This window comes from Bremia lactucae, linkage group LG8 (assembly GCF_004359215.1).
Source record: "Bremia lactucae strain SF5 linkage group LG8, whole genome shotgun sequence".
Classification (NCBI taxonomy): Eukaryota; Oomycota; class Peronosporomycetes; order Peronosporales; family Peronosporaceae; genus Bremia; species Bremia lactucae.
In genome coordinates this window covers 3672772-3689377 of record NC_090617.1, presented here as the reverse complement: position 1 = coordinate 3689377, position 16606 = coordinate 3672772, and the positions used below count along the sequence as shown (strand labels likewise).

General features: G+C 45.5%; 5 protein-coding genes across 5 annotated transcripts; 3 read left to right on the top strand and 2 right to left on the bottom strand.

Moving 5' to 3' along the window:
- Nucleotides 1-3278: 3278 nt before the first annotated feature.
- On the top strand, nucleotides 3279-5363 carry CCR75_007078 (uncharacterized protein). Its single transcript, XM_067965142.1, has 4 exons — nucleotides 3279-3332; nucleotides 3425-3880; nucleotides 3977-4168; nucleotides 4243-5363. The coding sequence occupies exons 2-4, from the start codon at nucleotides 3575-3577 to the stop codon at nucleotides 4837-4839; spliced, it is 1095 nt and encodes a 364-aa protein (XP_067815660.1). The 5' UTR covers nucleotides 3279-3332; nucleotides 3425-3574; the 3' UTR covers nucleotides 4840-5363.
- Nucleotides 5364-5659: 296 nt separating this feature from the next.
- Nucleotides 5660-6913, bottom strand: CCR75_007077 (uncharacterized protein; the record flags this gene model as incomplete). Its single annotated transcript, XM_067965141.1, has 1 exon — nucleotides 5660-6913. One exon carries the CDS (start codon nucleotides 6911-6913, stop codon nucleotides 5660-5662), a length of 1254 nt encoding a protein of 417 aa, XP_067815856.1.
- A 6606-nt stretch (nucleotides 6914-13519) lies between these two features.
- CCR75_007076 (uncharacterized protein) lies at nucleotides 13520-13705 on the top strand (the record flags this gene model as incomplete). The annotated part of the gene is made up of 1 exon (XM_067965140.1): nucleotides 13520-13705. The coding sequence occupies one exon, from the start codon at nucleotides 13520-13522 to the stop codon at nucleotides 13703-13705; it is 186 nt and encodes a 61-aa protein (XP_067815857.1).
- Nucleotides 13706-14117: 412 nt separating this feature from the next.
- On the bottom strand, nucleotides 14118-14489 carry CCR75_007075 (uncharacterized protein; the record flags this gene model as incomplete). Its single annotated transcript, XM_067965139.1, has 1 exon — nucleotides 14118-14489. One exon carries the CDS (start codon nucleotides 14487-14489, stop codon nucleotides 14118-14120), a length of 372 nt encoding a protein of 123 aa, XP_067815858.1.
- A 271-nt stretch (nucleotides 14490-14760) lies between these two features.
- CCR75_007074 (uncharacterized protein) lies at nucleotides 14761-16244 on the top strand (the record flags this gene model as incomplete). The annotated part of the gene is made up of 5 exons (XM_067965138.1): nucleotides 14761-14949; nucleotides 14977-15202; nucleotides 15301-15586; nucleotides 15620-16016; nucleotides 16044-16244. 5 exons carry the CDS (start codon nucleotides 14761-14763, stop codon nucleotides 16242-16244), a joined length of 1299 nt encoding a protein of 432 aa, XP_067815859.1.
- Nucleotides 16245-16606: the final 362 nt, after the last annotated feature.

The window sequence follows — 16606 nt, the reverse complement described above, 5'->3', positions numbered from 1 at the left end:
TGGAGTCATTTCAGTAAAAAAAAATACCTGTCAACAACGATAACTAAATCAAGGACAATAACCCGTGTTGTGTTAATAATTCTGCGAGGCTGTGTTCTTCCAGACCGAAAGGAACGATGTCTTCGCGGAGGATTAGGCATTACATGAAGCAATAAAATCATTTCTTGCCGATACATGTGGCTAAATGATCAGACAATGGTGTCATTTCTGCGGACATACACATCTGAACCAGCTACACATTTATTTACACCGCGCCGCCGTGCATCTTGAAAAGCCTGGCACAGAAGATGCAAAATACCTTCTTGAAATTGTTGTGAGCACACGTTTCTTCGCGGGTAGATTTCGTATACAACCCGGGAGAGCGTAATATACATATCTTTTTGGTACATTACAGTCATTTAATTATCCTAACGACCCGAAAATGTCCGTCCGACTAAGGCCTACACAACCCTCGTCGCTTTGGTAGCTACGTATTGCTACATGCTACCACATGCACACTACAACGGCGTACTTTACTGTTATCCAGCCTCACCGCGCACCTTATCAACGTCTGCTGTCCCATTCATGTCGATCCAGTGACCTAAGTCCCCTCTTAGTGCCTCCGTGACGCTTTTCCACCGTGAAGGGAGCCGCTTCACGTCCGCTTGGATGATTTGTGTGCTCTTCTTCGAGTCCATAGCTATGTTAGCCAGAGCATCCGCCATTTTATTGAAATGGCGAAGATGATGTTGCCATGTGGCCACATTCAACCGGTCTGCGATTGTCCTGCATTGTCGGTATAGGTCTTGCAAATGCCGTGCTTTCGGCGGCTTTCTCCTCCTCATGTGCCCCAATATGAGGTTACTGTCTCCGACCACGTGAAGACCATCCAGTTTATAGGCCTGGGCTTTCCTGAGACCAAACAGGAGACCCTTGTACTCAGCCACGTTGTTAGTTGTGGCGGAGGCAGCGAGCGAGACGCTGCCCATCCATATAATAGCTGGCGGATTGGAGGCCATTCCGCCCACAACAATGTTGGATCCGGCTCCCCCGGGACCCGGATTCCTTCGCGCACCCCCATCAAAGAATAGTTTCCTGTACCCTCTGTCATCCCTACAACGGAGCTCCTCCATAAGCCTCCCGGAAGTGCCATCAAAAGCCGCATGTACAACCCATGCCGCACGACAGACCGCCTCATCTTGTCGTCCCGTCAAAACGAATTCTCGTAACGTAAGCCGCCCTTGGTGTAATCGACCTCGAAAAAGGGCTATTGCACGACATAGCGAGTTGTCCAGCGACGCGTCCCTGCTTCTGCATCGTCGGTTCCATACGGCCTGAAGCGTTTGCAAAACTCCCAGTCGCCAGTGCTCGTTTAAGGTGTCATAGCACCAGCTATATATCTCCTCCTTCTGTGCCTCTGCCAAGTTTCCATTAAGTTGCTGCAGCACCTGCCAAATTCCAGTTGGCACCATTTGCAACCTGAAACCAAATATGGAACGGGGATCATTAGCCTCCAGTTGCAATCCGAGGTCTAACCACTTTCCCAGAAACTCCCTCCATCGTGGCCTCGCTGCTCGACAGCTCCACCATATATGCGCCTTGGTGATCCCGAGATCTCGACACTCTGGCAGTGGGCAGCCGACTACTGTTCGAGCGGTATCCCACGTAGAGTACGCCCTCATCTTTATGCGGTATAATAACTGGGTCGCCCATACCGTAGCACGTAATATACATTGGAACTCGTATGTCTGTTTACATCATAGGTTCCTTGGTGAATGCAATGCTTGATGCCTCTCATATTCAGTATATGACCAATTTCCTGGTGCTAATTTGGCCGCAATTAATTGGATAAAGTGAGTATTTAAGTTGCCATCCATCTGCTTGTGCATTTTGCAATGCACAAGCGGATGGAAGACAACTCCTGTGGAGTTCTTACATCCTATTAGGTTTGTGAAGCTGCGCAAGGGAGGGCAATCGGAGGAACTGCACCACCAGCTTAGGTGGTCCGAGCCAAGAAGCTGCATCAGCTGCAGGATTAACAGAAAGCACAGTTACGATGCAAAGACGTGAATAGATAGAAGGCAAGAGCGGCCGTTTTTTTCTTCTTTAAAATGCCTGCCTACTGGTCGTGGCGTATCAATTAGAATTTCGGAAGGGAGTGGCTTGAAACATAAAACCTAAAAAGTCCAACGGAAGCCCCTTAACATTTAACGTGCACTCGGTGTTTGGTACTTTAGATTGGCATTCATTATGGCTTCACTCCCAGCACCTGGACGTGGAGGGACGCTAGCGTTGTAGATTTACGCCTGAAGACAACATTTTATTTTTAAAGGTGTGTCCGTATTGGGCGTGTCCGCAGCAGTTCCCTAATTTGATACTTCTTGATTATTTTCTTTTTATTGAACATAATATTTATTACTCCTCTATAGTTATGTAACGAACATTGCGTTACATGTTTGACCAAAACTCATGAGATTTAAGTCAGTATGCTTTGCGGAATTCGTGGACCGATCTCATAGACTACCAGTGTAACGGAATTACACAGCGGTATGCACTGAGGTAATATCTTTCCTGTACATACTGCACCTTCATTATTATATAAATGAGAATGAAAGTGCTCCACCATGCCTCTGTGTTAGCATAGCCGTCACCAAATGAATATTCGCTTGATTCCAAAAGCCAAAAATATATTTAAAGCACTAAAATTTAAGAAAAGCTAACTAATAAAACGTTTTTATTCGTGACCCCTTTATGACTATTCTTACCGAATGAGTCATCCAACTATTCCATATAAACTTATAGTGCCCAGTATTGTCGTATTTACAATAAACACAAATTTCGCGTTTTTTTTACCTTTATGCTAACTTATTTCTAATTTCAAAGAATATCATGTCTACAAGGTTTTGGTAGTATCAAGTCGGACCCAATGACAATTCTTACTACCTACCCCCAAAAGCAAATTCGTGACATTATTTTTCTACCAGCGGCCTGTCTGGTTACATAAGGTCCATGTCGAATCTTTCTAGCTGTACCTAAGCTTTTGCGACAGCAGCGCATTCGTACCGCAAATCGGTTGCCATCAGTTTAATGCACGCATAATACTGAAAAGATGGTGAAGAGGCGGCTTATCGTAGACTAGTAGACAGCAGGATGGGCAAAATAAGTGGGTACAGCAGTTGTCACGCTTACCCTTTCCCTAGTCGATTGCAAGACTTAAACTATGTGATTTACCAGGGAATCATCGGGTTTCACAGGAAAGGGGGTTGACGGTGACGGAGCGAAACTGCATTTTAGCCTGAAGAATTGAGCGGCGGCGCTTGGAGATTGCGTCCGAGTCACCAGTCCTCGTTAAGGTACAATCGAGCGCTATAATTTCACTCGGACGATAGAAGTGTTATTCCATATGCAAATTTTAAATTCTTGTGTTGCGTTTGCCGTCTTGCAGCAAGGAGGGTGTGGCCCAAAGGCTGCCCTGTCGCTTTAGACACTTAGCAAAAGGGTACCGCGAACACGAACGTAAGTCACTGGCAACCAACACTCTGCCTCTCTGTTGCCATAATGGACACACGTGTTGTTGCTCTGGCCAGTTTCTATTATGAGCCATTTGCCGCCAACGTTGCCCGTGGCAATAAAAAAAGAAAAAGAGGAAACTTCCGTTGTTGCCGCTGCCGTATCCATATCGGGCGGCAACAGCAGTATCCCGCGCAAAGACTCGATTGGCTGGGGCGCGGACGATTTTCTGGGCATGATTTCCCACACTCCCCCCGCCTTTTCGCCTGGGAGTTTGACCATGCCCATGACAAAAAGGGGGCGCAGTGGCAGCATTTCCAGTCGTTTGCTTAGTGCATCGGATTTAGAAGAGCGCGGATACATTGACCGATTTCAAAAGGGCGTGTTGAAGGTGCGCAACAACCGTTTAGCCACAAAATTGCAAATGGTGTCTTAAAGTTTCATGTCCTCGTCTGTTTTTTTTTTTTGTGGCATTTGCATTTGCCAGGATTTAATTATTAGCGGCGACGAAGCTTTGCAAAAAGCATTGGAAAAGTTTGATGCCGGTGATCCAACTACACTTGAAGCCATGTTGGACAGTGGTGTCTTGAATCGAAATGCGTCGTCTATTGATCTCTTGGACGACTTGGATCTGGGTTTTCTTAACGTTGGCTCTTTGGGCGACACCCCAAAAGATGAGGTCAGTGTATAAATATCAAAGTGGCAAATGGCTACGTTTTGACCTCTGTTTTTTGTTTTGTTGCCCCGTGGCAGTTTCCATCGGGAACCCGAAATCAATCATTGGATGAATGGGATGAACTTGGATTTGATTCGTCCTTTACCGATGTGTCCGCACGAGATATTCTTGATGGGGAGTTTTACAGCGCTTCCCTTGGTGCTTCGTTGCCGAATTCGTTGCCATCCATGGGGTTAGGGATCACGCCACCGGCTGGGTTTAGTTTTGCCGAAGATTTTTTAGAGAAACAAGTCAAAACCGAACCAGGGGTGAAACGAGGCAAAAATGAAGGCAACAAGTCAAATAATGGTATTGCGAGCACTCTCACAAGTTTGCCCGGAGCGTCAAATATGTCCACGTCTCGACCCATTGGTATTCCGGGCGCTGCTCGACCGTACGGCGGCAATGATAAATGCAAAGAGGGTCAGAATCAGAATTTCGTAGGTGCCTATTCGCCTGATTCGCGACGAAAACGAATTGATAAATTTTTAGATAAGCGGCAAAAGCGCGTGTGGCGAAAAGAGGTGAAATACGATGTGCGAAAGAATTTTGCCGACTCGCGACTGCGCGTGAAAGGCCGTTTTGTGAAAAAGGAAGACGAGCAGTTGCTGCGCGAGTTGCTGAGCTTTACCTAACACCATTAAGAAATGACGATCGATGCAGAATAGACGTGGCAAAAAAAAAGAGTGATGGTCGTCTTTTTTTTTTTTGCCACGCGAATTTATTTTTATTCCGAAAAGGAATAGTGCAGACGCACACGGGAGTAGTCGACTATTAATGTGGCAATAGAGGAAAACAGAGACATTGGCGGATCGAGTCGGCAACTTTTTGGTAGCTCGTGGAAGCTTGATTTATTCACATAGATGGAGGTTGCAACTATACATTACTGCAAAAACGGAGCTGAAGAAGAAGAAACGAGTGAGAAAAGAAGGTTCGGTACATTTGTTGGGTGTATTTTAAAAGGAAGGCGATGTATTGGCCAATTTTTCGGTATACGATAATACATGCAACTAATGCTAAAGTTTTGAATTGCTAATTGCTTTTAGTAGCTGGAAAAAAGAGAATAAATTAACTTACGCCAATAGCAAGAAAAAAAAAGAGATACGCATGAATTAGGAGCCTTTTTTGTTAGTTTGGACCTTAAATTAATTATGATGAAAAACGATCGACATCAGCCTGAGAAGTTTTGCTATCGAAATATGTCACTACTTTCGATACCGTCTTAAAGAGACTTCTTGCGACGCTCTGAGACATTCATGTTGCTCTATTTTTTTTCTAATATCGTGCATGCCTAAAAAGCATTCGTAAAAGCCCCCCTTTTTCTTACAATCACATGAATTTGGAAAAAAAAGTCCCATTTGCATAATTAATCACTTGTTCTATCTGCAAAGCAAGCTACATCGGGCTAATCAATGATGAAGGTCGAAAAGATTCGAGTTTAAGTAGATTGAAGCATCAGTCCCTTAATCCATTGGAAGACTGCGACTTTTGCAATGACCCTGAAACCGTATCGTCCATATCCATTGTTGAGATAACAACATTTGCTTCCTCGGTCGTACTCTCCTTTGGCATCACTGTCGTCATCTCCGTTGCCTCGTAGCTTCCCATCTGCGCTACTTCAGGAAGAAGTGTGGTCGTTAAATACGGCACTTCTGTCACATTGACAACTTCCTCCGTCTGCGATGGGGTGTAAACCATCGGAGACGATGTAGTGGGGCGCGATGTCGAAACTTTCTTGAAAGGAGGCGAGGGAGTTTTAGTAACTGGGACGACCGTAACCGTCTCCGTTGGTGCCAATGTTTGGACGTACGGAGTCTTTGGTTCAAAGGTTATCGACTCGAGTTCGTGCATTGGTGATAAAGTAGTTACTTCCGTCGCCACAGGAGAATCAAACTCGTTTTTTTGATTCGACACGTTTGCCGGTGTAGTAGTTTCGAAAGCAAGATGTAAGACTGGACGCGGGATCGTTGGAGCCGGCGAAGTATCAATGGGGCCTATCGAACTTGGCGTAGTAATAAAAGGTCGTGGAGTTGCGAATGAAATTGGTTCTTGGACGACCGCTGGGGCTGAAGTGTCCGATTTGAGCGTAAATATCGGGCACGGAATCGTTGGAGCTGGCGTCATGGGGCTCAGTGGTACCTCTTTAGAAGCGTCGATTTCGGGAAGTGACGGGGCGAATGTATTCGAACTCAACTCTTCAGTTGGTAGAGTTGATGTCTCTGGAGCCGGGCTCCGTGTTTTTGATGGGGTAATTACGGAAGGTGTTGACTCTTTCGGAGCCGTCATTTCTGGACGTGGCATTGGTAATATTGGGCATGGCGTCTCGAGAGCAAACGTCTTCGTATCCATTACAGGAGCCATGGTTCTCGGAAACGGAGTCGCGTTGACAGCTTCAATGGGGGATTGATCGTACATTCCAGTCTCTTGTACTGAAGAGTATGGTGCTGGGGCTGTTGCATCGGACTCGATTGGAGGGGACATGGTTCCAACAAACGGACCTCGAATCGGGAGGTACATTTGCGGTGTCTCTGGTACTGGAAGGATTGTTATCGGCGCTTTCGTCACCGATTCCGGGCATGGCGTATCGTAGAGCGTGTCGAGCGTATTCTCGACTGTAGATGAGTAGTCCGGCAAATCGTAACTTTCGGCTGCGGAAGACTGAATAGCGCAAACAGCGAGTAATGCCACGAAGTACTTGACTGAAAACATTCTTTACTATCGTTGGCTTTAGAAAAGAAGGATGCCCTTTATGTCAAAATTGGCAATGGGAATGAATGAAAAGAGCCCTTTCACTTGATCTCAGGACTCTTGACTTTAAAAAGAGCTGATTAGCTAAAGGATGAAAAGTTTCGTTCGCACGAATCGTTTCAATGAATCAAAAATTAGATTCAAGGAAAGACCCGGAACAAGTTTCTGTCGACAGCCTTCCTGCTCCTTTTAAAAACACTGAACCCATTCAATGTAGACGCACGAATCGAGCAGTTTCTTTGAAAGCGTCGCTTGGGATGTTGTAACAATAAAAGTCACGTGTTCCCGTGTGACTTTATTAGCAGATCAATGTTTTCGCGTTTTTAACGAAAGATGGGAGGAATCAGGAGGTTTCGTTTCGATAGTACGACGGACTGATAAAACGGAGAACGAAAGAAACCCGTCTTTTCTAGGTTTATAGGGATGATATGGGATCCTAATGCGTTTCTTTGATGCAAGAGACTAGAGTAGAATCGTATCGAGATTTTCTTACACTCTGCGATTGAGGTCAGAATTTTGTCGTCTAAGCCCATCGCAGTGCTTTCGAAACTTCATGCTAATGCTTTGATGCCACAGTGAAGCCATTACTTGCGTGGCTAGATCTGCAAAAGTAAAACTTTTCAATTATATATTGTTTCGGTCAACGTGAATATTCAGAAAGGGCCAACTCTATGAACTTTTACACGAGGTCAAAGGATCGAGCTCCTATAAAGCAAGTTTATAAAGAATGCCATTCCTAACAAGACATCACGAGCTAATGAAGTCAGCTACCGACCCCGATAGAATCTAGCGCTCGGTTCAGCAAGCTGGAACGAATTCCTTCTATCAAATCGGCTACTAGATACATCGTCAATCAAATAAACGAAAGATACGACTGCCAGATTTAAATACCCTAATGAACAGAACTGTCGCATTGCTGCTTTAATACTATCAGAACAGTATTATTAATAAATGTTAAGTATAACTATGGGAATATAGAAATATACCAGAATAATTAATCAATCAAAAATTTACCAAATAATCAAAATATTAAAAATACCAAAATAATTCATAAATCAAAAAATATACCACGCATGTATAATACACGTACGAGTAAACACAATCTTCTGATCATGAAAAGTATGATTGATGGCGTTGCTATTTAGCTTTACTATAAAACCATAGAAACTACAAACTTATCTTAAATCATTCGCAAAAATATAAGGGAGGCGCTAGTGAGCGCTCACTTTTCGCTTTTGAGCGCGTACCCTAGCTTTTAGAGCCCTGTGCGTCTCATTGATTGGTCGAAATGGTACTATAATATAAAGATTCCCGTCTACAAATTCTTCCCAAATTCTGCAATGAGCCACACAGAATCAGTCAAAGAGCGCGTATTAACCACCTTCAATAATTGTAGACGCGTGTGTGGAAGACGAGGGCTTTGTTTTGTCCATTAAACAAAGCGACGCGTAGGGAACAGGAAAGACGGTGACATTAAAGCTGTTGTTCTGAAATGCTCTTACGCGGGGAAGGCAAAGCAGTTGGCTCCTGGTGTTCACCGAAAGTATGTCATTATAATTCGTAGCAATGGGTGTGCCTTCTCTTGCCTCATCGCCAGGCGAAATGTAATGGAAGAGACAAAGGAAAAGACAGCCTGTAGAGTGGAAGTAACAGTCTCTTTCAAAACTACGAGCCTTTCGCCGAACTTTCTGCACATCCCAGAAATCGTGCTGTGAATGCAGAACAGCACAAGAAGTCATTCAGCTGTCTATCGCCGGGCTAAAACCCACGCGAATTGCTAGCACCCTGCAGAGGAAGAGTGTCACGAATACACCTCGCGGCGTGCACAATCTCCAGCAGGAAGAGCACTCGCATATCCTTGGCGGTCGTTCTTCTCTCCAGGCATTACTTGACCGCCTTGAAAGCAGCAAAAACATGTAAATGAATAGGAAATGCGGTGGAGTGATATCTAGAAATCTACAAACATCTGGTTTCTGTTTATACACCATTCCACCTCGCTTTTGTACCGCTGTATTTGCAGAAGTTCTCAGGCCATTTCGGCCAATCAAAGAGACATACAGGGTTCTTAAAGCTAGGGTCCGTGCTCAATAGCAGAAAGTGAGCGCTCACTAGCGCCTCCCTAATTTAATCAATGTATTCTGTTTTATTGGCGAGTTAAACCCAATTTTGGATGGAAAAACCTCTAATTATCATGCACTATGTACTAGAGATAACGAAGCATACAATCATGCGTCCTTGCTCGGGCAGGTCCTACGATTATGACCAAATTGGTGGCACGTTCCGCACTTTCTGGTTTGGCGCTTTTCAATTATTTTAGTTGCTTGTTGTGATGGGATTTGCTTCTTCATCTATCTTCGAAGAAGCTACTAGATTGCTGCTGCTCGTCGTCGCTATCTATCGCTGGTATTAAAATGCAGCAAAACACAATCGTTGATGTACGGCCAGCAAGAGGTAGCAGGGTTGGGACATCAAAGTTTCGGAACATGCCAGAATTATACATATTTCAGCCATAAAGATCATACAATAATTAGAACAGGATATGTGTCAAATATCGTCTGAACATTAGAAAACGTAAATGGAACAGTCTTACAGAGTCTTAATTTACTCGAAAGTTTATTGATTACGCGACTAGATTGAAGCATGCTAAAACTCCGTCCTACACTTCTGACACTTTTTTAATAACAGCGTCTTCAAACTTCACATCTCTTCACGATACCTTCTCTGCCTCATGGCTAAGATCAAGTGTAGTATATATCTTCATGATCCCAAGTTTGTGTATACTCGTACGTTTATTATACATGCATGGTATACTGTTGTATTTATTAATTATTTTGGTATATTTTTGATGTATTAATTATTTTGGTATATATTTTTAATTTTACCTAAAACAGTTAATAGATAAAATTTGATTCTCCTTATTGTTCCTCTTTTAAGAAATAATAATCTATGTACCAGGACACCCCGTTGCAGCAGCAACTTCATTATACAGTCATTCATCTGCTATCTTATAGCCAGTGACAGGCAAATCTGCTTCTGGCGCCGCTTCTCCTCAAGCAATCGCTCTAACGCTAGCAGTCGGCTTTCCGCCATTTGTGAGATTGTTTACCGGGCAGCAATTTTAGTCAATGCTATAATAGAGAATTGTTCTATGTCAAAATGTTAATGTTTATTTCTGTGAGTGATACTAAAAGTAGGTCGACTCGTTTTGTTGCGACTGCTGAGTGATGATGCGACAAAAGTGAAATTTGGCATGTCCAACTTAGCCGGCCGTGCCAAATCTTAGGCCTTAGCCAATTACTATGTCTTGTATCCGGTGACAGCTCTCGAGGACCAACCTTGACTCCTTTGAACTTGTCGTTCATGAGCTGAGAGTCGCTGAGGCTAAACACGATTGCCGCATGAGCTTGTTGCTCCTTGGTCTTCGTGACAACTGCATAGCCGACAACACCTCCCGATATTCCTTCGACATTATGTCTTCAGAAAATAATTCAGCAAGAGGAAGTTGAAAGTCTGAAAAAGATTAAGGTTTGATCGATATTTTTCCGTTATTTCTTATATTATTTCCTAGAGTAACTATTACCCGCTTTACTCTCGCCTAAACACTAAATGCGGATGGATCAGAGAAGCTTCCGCCCTATTTCATCGGGCATGCTAGGAAATCGCGTACTTTCCAAAAAAAAGACTGGTGCTCAACTGGAATGTTACTATCGGAACAACGAAAGGGCTTGGATGACCTTTCGTTGTTCCGATAGTATTTTTCCAGGAATGGTTTCTGAAGCTAGAAATGGACATGAAAATTTGCTTTGATACGTGCAAGACTCAGAAAACCTTTGGTTTGTGCTCTTATAACCAATTGCCTTACAGAAACAGAAGCGCATGATCCTTCTCCTCCTTGGCTATGCTCCCTCAAAGATTTGGGAGGACGTTCAGCTTAATAATGTCAATGCTCTCCTCATTTCGCCCAATGCAATACCCAAGGTTAAGCCCATGGATGCTGGCATCATATTAGCTTTAAGCGCCATTATTGCCGCCATCGCCTTCAGAATGCCCAGGACCGTGACGAGCCTAAAAAATTGAGCTGTAAAAGGTGGAAAGCTCACAGCAATGCGTTGATAATGGCAGCCTGGAACAAGATCACGAGTCAAACTGTTGTCAACCACACCAAACTGGTCTGTTTAACCAGGGAAGACAGCAGGAAGTGCCACAGAAAGCAATGGATATTCGAATGAGGAAGCTGTTGGACAAGACCTTTAAGCTGATATTCATTAGCTGCAACTGCGCAATCCTATGAAAATTCAAACCTCCTCAATCTGATTGGAGAGGAAGTGGCAGCTCACCCTAATTGGCTGATGATGAGATCAGATCCAGCTCCTGCTGCTCCGCACAGTGCTACCATTGCGGTAATTATGTTGCATTTGCGAGCAACTTGAAGGGCATTGCAGTGCTAAGTTTTGGTATTGTCAAGCAAAGAAGAAAATTCTAACCTACTGAAACTTTTCTGCCCTTAAAAATACGACCATTTTCTCTTCCTCTGGCACTTTTCTCATTCTGCTCCTCAGCATGCTGCAGATATGCCAGCCCATCAGCCGAATTCCGTTGCTGCTCAAACATGCTGCAAGCCAACTTAAAAACCCAGCGTAAATGTAGGTAGTGCAAGAGAGTGAAATAAGGTAGCAAATTAATATCTGTATTCGAGTTGGATCAAAACTCTTATGGATACTTTTAGATTTGGTGAATCGTTACATGTGACGATGCCAAACAGCAATACCAACGGATAAAGCGTGTATTATGTGCTATGATCCGATTAAGCGTGTAAATCAAACCTATATAAAAGCCTCACGATCAAGCATTTGATAACTAAAATTGTTATCCCCCTAATAATTATTGTTGTGTATCCTACCTACTTATTAATGGTTATACGTAGGCGGCAACGAGTCAATTTTGTCTGTATGAAAATTGTCGACGCGGATGTCGCACCTATGATTGCTAATTAAAGCCGTAATCTTGGTTGTAGTCAAAAAGAAAACTATACATTTTAAGAGTACTCAAAAGCAAAGCGAATATTCGGACCGGAAAGATACTTTCCCGAGATTATATTTTCAAAAGGATACGACGTTCCCGTTGAAGCGCGCCCCTCACAGAGAGGAGTCCACAATTTAGAGAGGAGATGGGGGATATTACCAGTACTAAATAGTTCCAAAATAGTCTTTTTAGCGTGCTTCATCAGGTAGTCGAAGCTAGTAGTAGCAAGCGGTTATGATAACGTGGAGTGCGCTCGTCTTTCAGGACGGGTCAAGCAGGTTTATTCGCATCAACAGTACCATTCTGATGCTAGAACTCCGAGATGGCTTCTACGATGTTCCTAAACAAATTTATAAGCAATATAACATCGCATGTCCGGCACCTAGCCTCGTACGAGGGGCTTGACATTACAGTTTGTGTACATCCCTCTTGTCGGTCCACCTTTCATCTTTGCATTTATGCGCCTTATCCGACACGGACGCACCGACTCACAAGTTCTGGCTCATGAGCAATTCAAGGTATCGGCCGAGACTATGATTGATGCCCCTTGATACCTGTAAGAGCTTATTCTTGCTGCCTTTCGTATAATATCTTACTACCTCTCGTATAAGAAAGCAGTGCGATGCTGCTCATAGTCCTCATTTGAGTGACGCATATTGTACGAGCCCTTTGCTAAGCAGGGCTACGTGACACACCTTGACCCGAACACATCTAAGGAAATGGCTACTATCCACCGGTTGAGTGACTACTAATCAGCCCTCAGAGATTATGTTTATCGCTGATAAGTCTTCGATGGCGAAAAAGCTTACAGCTCGAGATTGAAGAGGTATCGTCCGGTGTGACATCTGAAGTGATCAAATGCTGAGAGCATTAAGTTCTAAGTTGGTCCTTCAAAAGTCTTTAAGTAAAGGCTTGCTGACACTTGTGACATTGACGGTCAACAGTAGATTTTTTTTTTGCTGGTTAAGCGAAATCTGTAGCTTTCACCTTTCTAGAATATTGCAATTTGAGTTTGCTTCTGCAATCAGAAATTACTTTGATGGCTTACATATTGACTTCATCATTGCATCGTCTCGTAAATCTATAGCACCTGTACTTTCTATACTGTACGCGTGACGGTCAAAACAATCAGTACTCACACTATACATTGCGCCGTTATAATGACGATTAAGCTTAAGCAGATTAGACAACTTATTTGCTGAAATCATCGTGATTCACTGATCGGGGAGGGGAATGGCACCGGAGCACTCAAAGTGTTTCTACAATCAGTAACAGCGATATCGCATATACCGAAAAGAAAGCTTTAAAGCCAACGAGCTTTCTAGATTATAAATAAATATCCTTACTTACAACTACTGCGGAGGTCACGTGGCTTGAGTCTAATGTAGTCCTGTTCTTACTAGTCTGGACAGTCTATCGGCAAGAGTAGCTTAAGCTCATGCAGAGCGCTGTCGGCACACCACTTAACAAGTATTTATCGCTTTTTTGCATAGTTCAGAGCAAATCAATTTGAAATATCCTCCTTTTTTCCTCCGTCTTATGTTGATGGGGGAAATGACATCAGCCAGCCACCTGTCTGACGTGCATGACCATAGTGGCGACGACGTCGACGGCACAGCCACCGATGCTGTCGCAGCAGGGAACGATGCTAGTCACCCTACCAATGCACATAGTGCGGCGGTGGACACTACGAATTCGTCACCTCCACCAGTCTCTGCCGACCAGGAGTGAATATATGACGCTGCTACTGATGAGCTCATGGCAACAGCAGTCGAGACGCCTGCATCAGCAGCCGAGGCGCCTGTACCGACCATGAAATCAACCGCCGCGCCGACCTACGACGTAAGTGCACGTACTGGACCCTCCCCCTCAAGATGCCGCCTGGACGTCGAGTGACGACGATTCTCTTAAGGCCACGTTGTCTGGTGACGCACAGCCCGATAACGCTACTCAACAGCAAGAACAGCAAAAGAAATGACCTCATAACGACTACAATGATCCTCTTGCTGAACTATACGTGAGTGCTGTACGCGAATTACGTCTCGTGTGTGACGGCTATCAACGTGCAATGACTGCATAGAGCGCCGTACTCTCGAAGAGTGGATGTGTGGCTACATTTTTCTCCAAGCGCCACCGCGCTTTGTCACCGAGACCCATGTGCTAGCGGAACGGCTCGCACTAGTGTTACTGCATCGTTCGCAGCTTTGTCCTCGGCTATACGCGTGACTTCCAGTGGGCTTTGCACTCTCAAATCAACACCCTCGTGGCATTCTGAGCCGAACTGCAAGACAAGGCGGGATCTGAAGTCGACCGTCAGCGCGTGCGTGATCTCTTTGACACACACGAGAGGGTCGAGTGCACGAACAGCTTGCTTATCGTCGCGTTTGTATATACAAGCAAACGTGACGCACTTCCATGGAAGGACGACAATTTCGCGTTCGGGCGCCGATCTATCTCGCTGATGACTGGCGGATCCCTTTGCGGCGGCAGCAACAGCTTCGGATTCGATGAGCATGCTCGTAGCTTATTGAACGAGGGTGCATCTTTTCGGCTTGTTTGGGCTCGGCGCATCTCGTGTTCACTCAAGGGTGTCGGCAGCGAGAAGGCTAAACGTACTCGATGCCGAGCTAGTAGACGGTACTGGAGACAATTACCACGGCCCCCCACGCTGGATTGCTCTACAGAGTGTTCGCAAGAACTACTACGGATTCGCAAGCAGCTTGTGACTGATCCGACTGCGTTATGGAAGTGGCAGTCCACCACCCACGACTGAGCCAGAACGATCCATGTCGATCGTGCCTCAGCTTGCAACGTCTACGCAAGGACTGCAAGGTCAAGGACCCACTGGTCGCTGCTGCTCGTTGCACTCTCGAGATCGCGATTGTGGCAGCAGAGGACTCAACGACAACCCAAGCAAGGACAGAAAGGAAGCACGCAAAGAACTCAAACGCATGCGATACAAGTCGGCTACTGAGGTGGCACAACGGCTAAAGCAATAGTAGAAGGCGCACGGAGACGCAGGAGCTCGAGCCGCGGGAAAGGTCATCGCTGAAGCTGCAGCAACAGAGGCAAAACAACGCAATGCTGCTAGACAAGTGCAACGTGCTAACGTAGCAGCTAAAGCTCGACGAGAGTCTGAAGCGAGAGTGAAGGCTCGAGCTGCAGTCACAGCAGAGCTTTGCGGGCTGCACAAACAGCGTCGGAGCACAACTCGTCAGGATCGGCAGGGTGCGAACGCTAGTCGACGCTGATGACTCAAATGAGTGCAGAAACAACAACCCATCGAGACAAAGAAGCACATTCAAACGTGTAAGACGAAACATTAGAAACGCAGACGGCAGAGTCGACAAAAGACCTTGATACGGCTAACGTCAGCACAGGCGGTTATGCAGCGAATGAGTCGTCAAGCCACGCCATAGGTGGCGACAACGACTATCAATCTGCGTTGAGCGGTGCAAAAGTTGACATGGAAAACCCTCTAGATGAGATAGCATGCACTACTTGCACAACTGGCGGAGACAGTATCAGTGTCATCACTGTCGTCTTAGCAGACGGCGGAGGCGAATGTCCAAGCGACTATCCAGCAGATGCCAACAACGACTACCAAATGGAGTCTCAATAAACCCCCCTTGATGCGACACTTAGCATCATCGACCTCGATCAAGGCGAGATCGGTGACTTCCCGAGTCTCGGGTACAATGGAGAAGTCTCGTTTCCAATCGAACTTGTCGATACCTTCCAGGCTGAGTCACTTGAGACCAGTAGAGATCTAGCTGCGCCATCTTTTGAGCTGGTTCCGTTACTACCATCGATAGACGCTTATGATGCACAAGCTGCGGTCCCAGGCGACAAAACAGCACGACAAAACGTTGCGACTCTCTCGAGCTCGCAAATACCATCAAGCGCATCGGCAGCTGTTGCTGCGGCTGCGACTCCAAACCTATCGCAAAGTATACGACAACACAGCAGATCGTTCAACAAGTTGTCGTCGGACCGCCGGAATAGCGCACCCGCGTTTGCATTGATCGACGACGACGACAAAGTTATCGAAAGAAGTATTTCAGCATAGATCAAGTCGGATGTGACGGCCTTAATGCGTCTTTTCGCGCAAGTTCCACATCCAGTGGACTTTATCACGACGCTCAAGGTCGACATGCTTGAGTGCATTGGGCACGCCGCAAACAGCGCAGCTCTCTGGCATCCGACAACATGCGACGAACAAGGCAGTGTCGCTGAAGACCCGCGAACTGTGTACCTCGTGGGCTCTTGAAGCTGCAGCAAAGTCTGGAGCGCCAAGGTGGAAGCCAACCGACTCCTTTCAGCGCTGTAATTGCTTGGAGAATCTCGAGCCAGACCTTTTGCTGGCAACAGTGGTCAAACCGGTTGATATCGACGAGTGATGAGCGCTGAATACCTTGTGCGTACTTCTTCCTGTGCTTGCTCCTGCCGACATATCGACTGGTGTCGTTATGCCACAGACAGTGGTCTCGCTATACCGCTCATCGGACGAGATCCGAGAGGCAGTTGCCGGGATCATCAGCAAGCCAGCAAGCCAGCAAGACGGTCTTCTGTGATAAGGCTTATCGCACAGGACGGCCAAGCGGCAGCACATCAGTACCAAGGGCTCCTCGA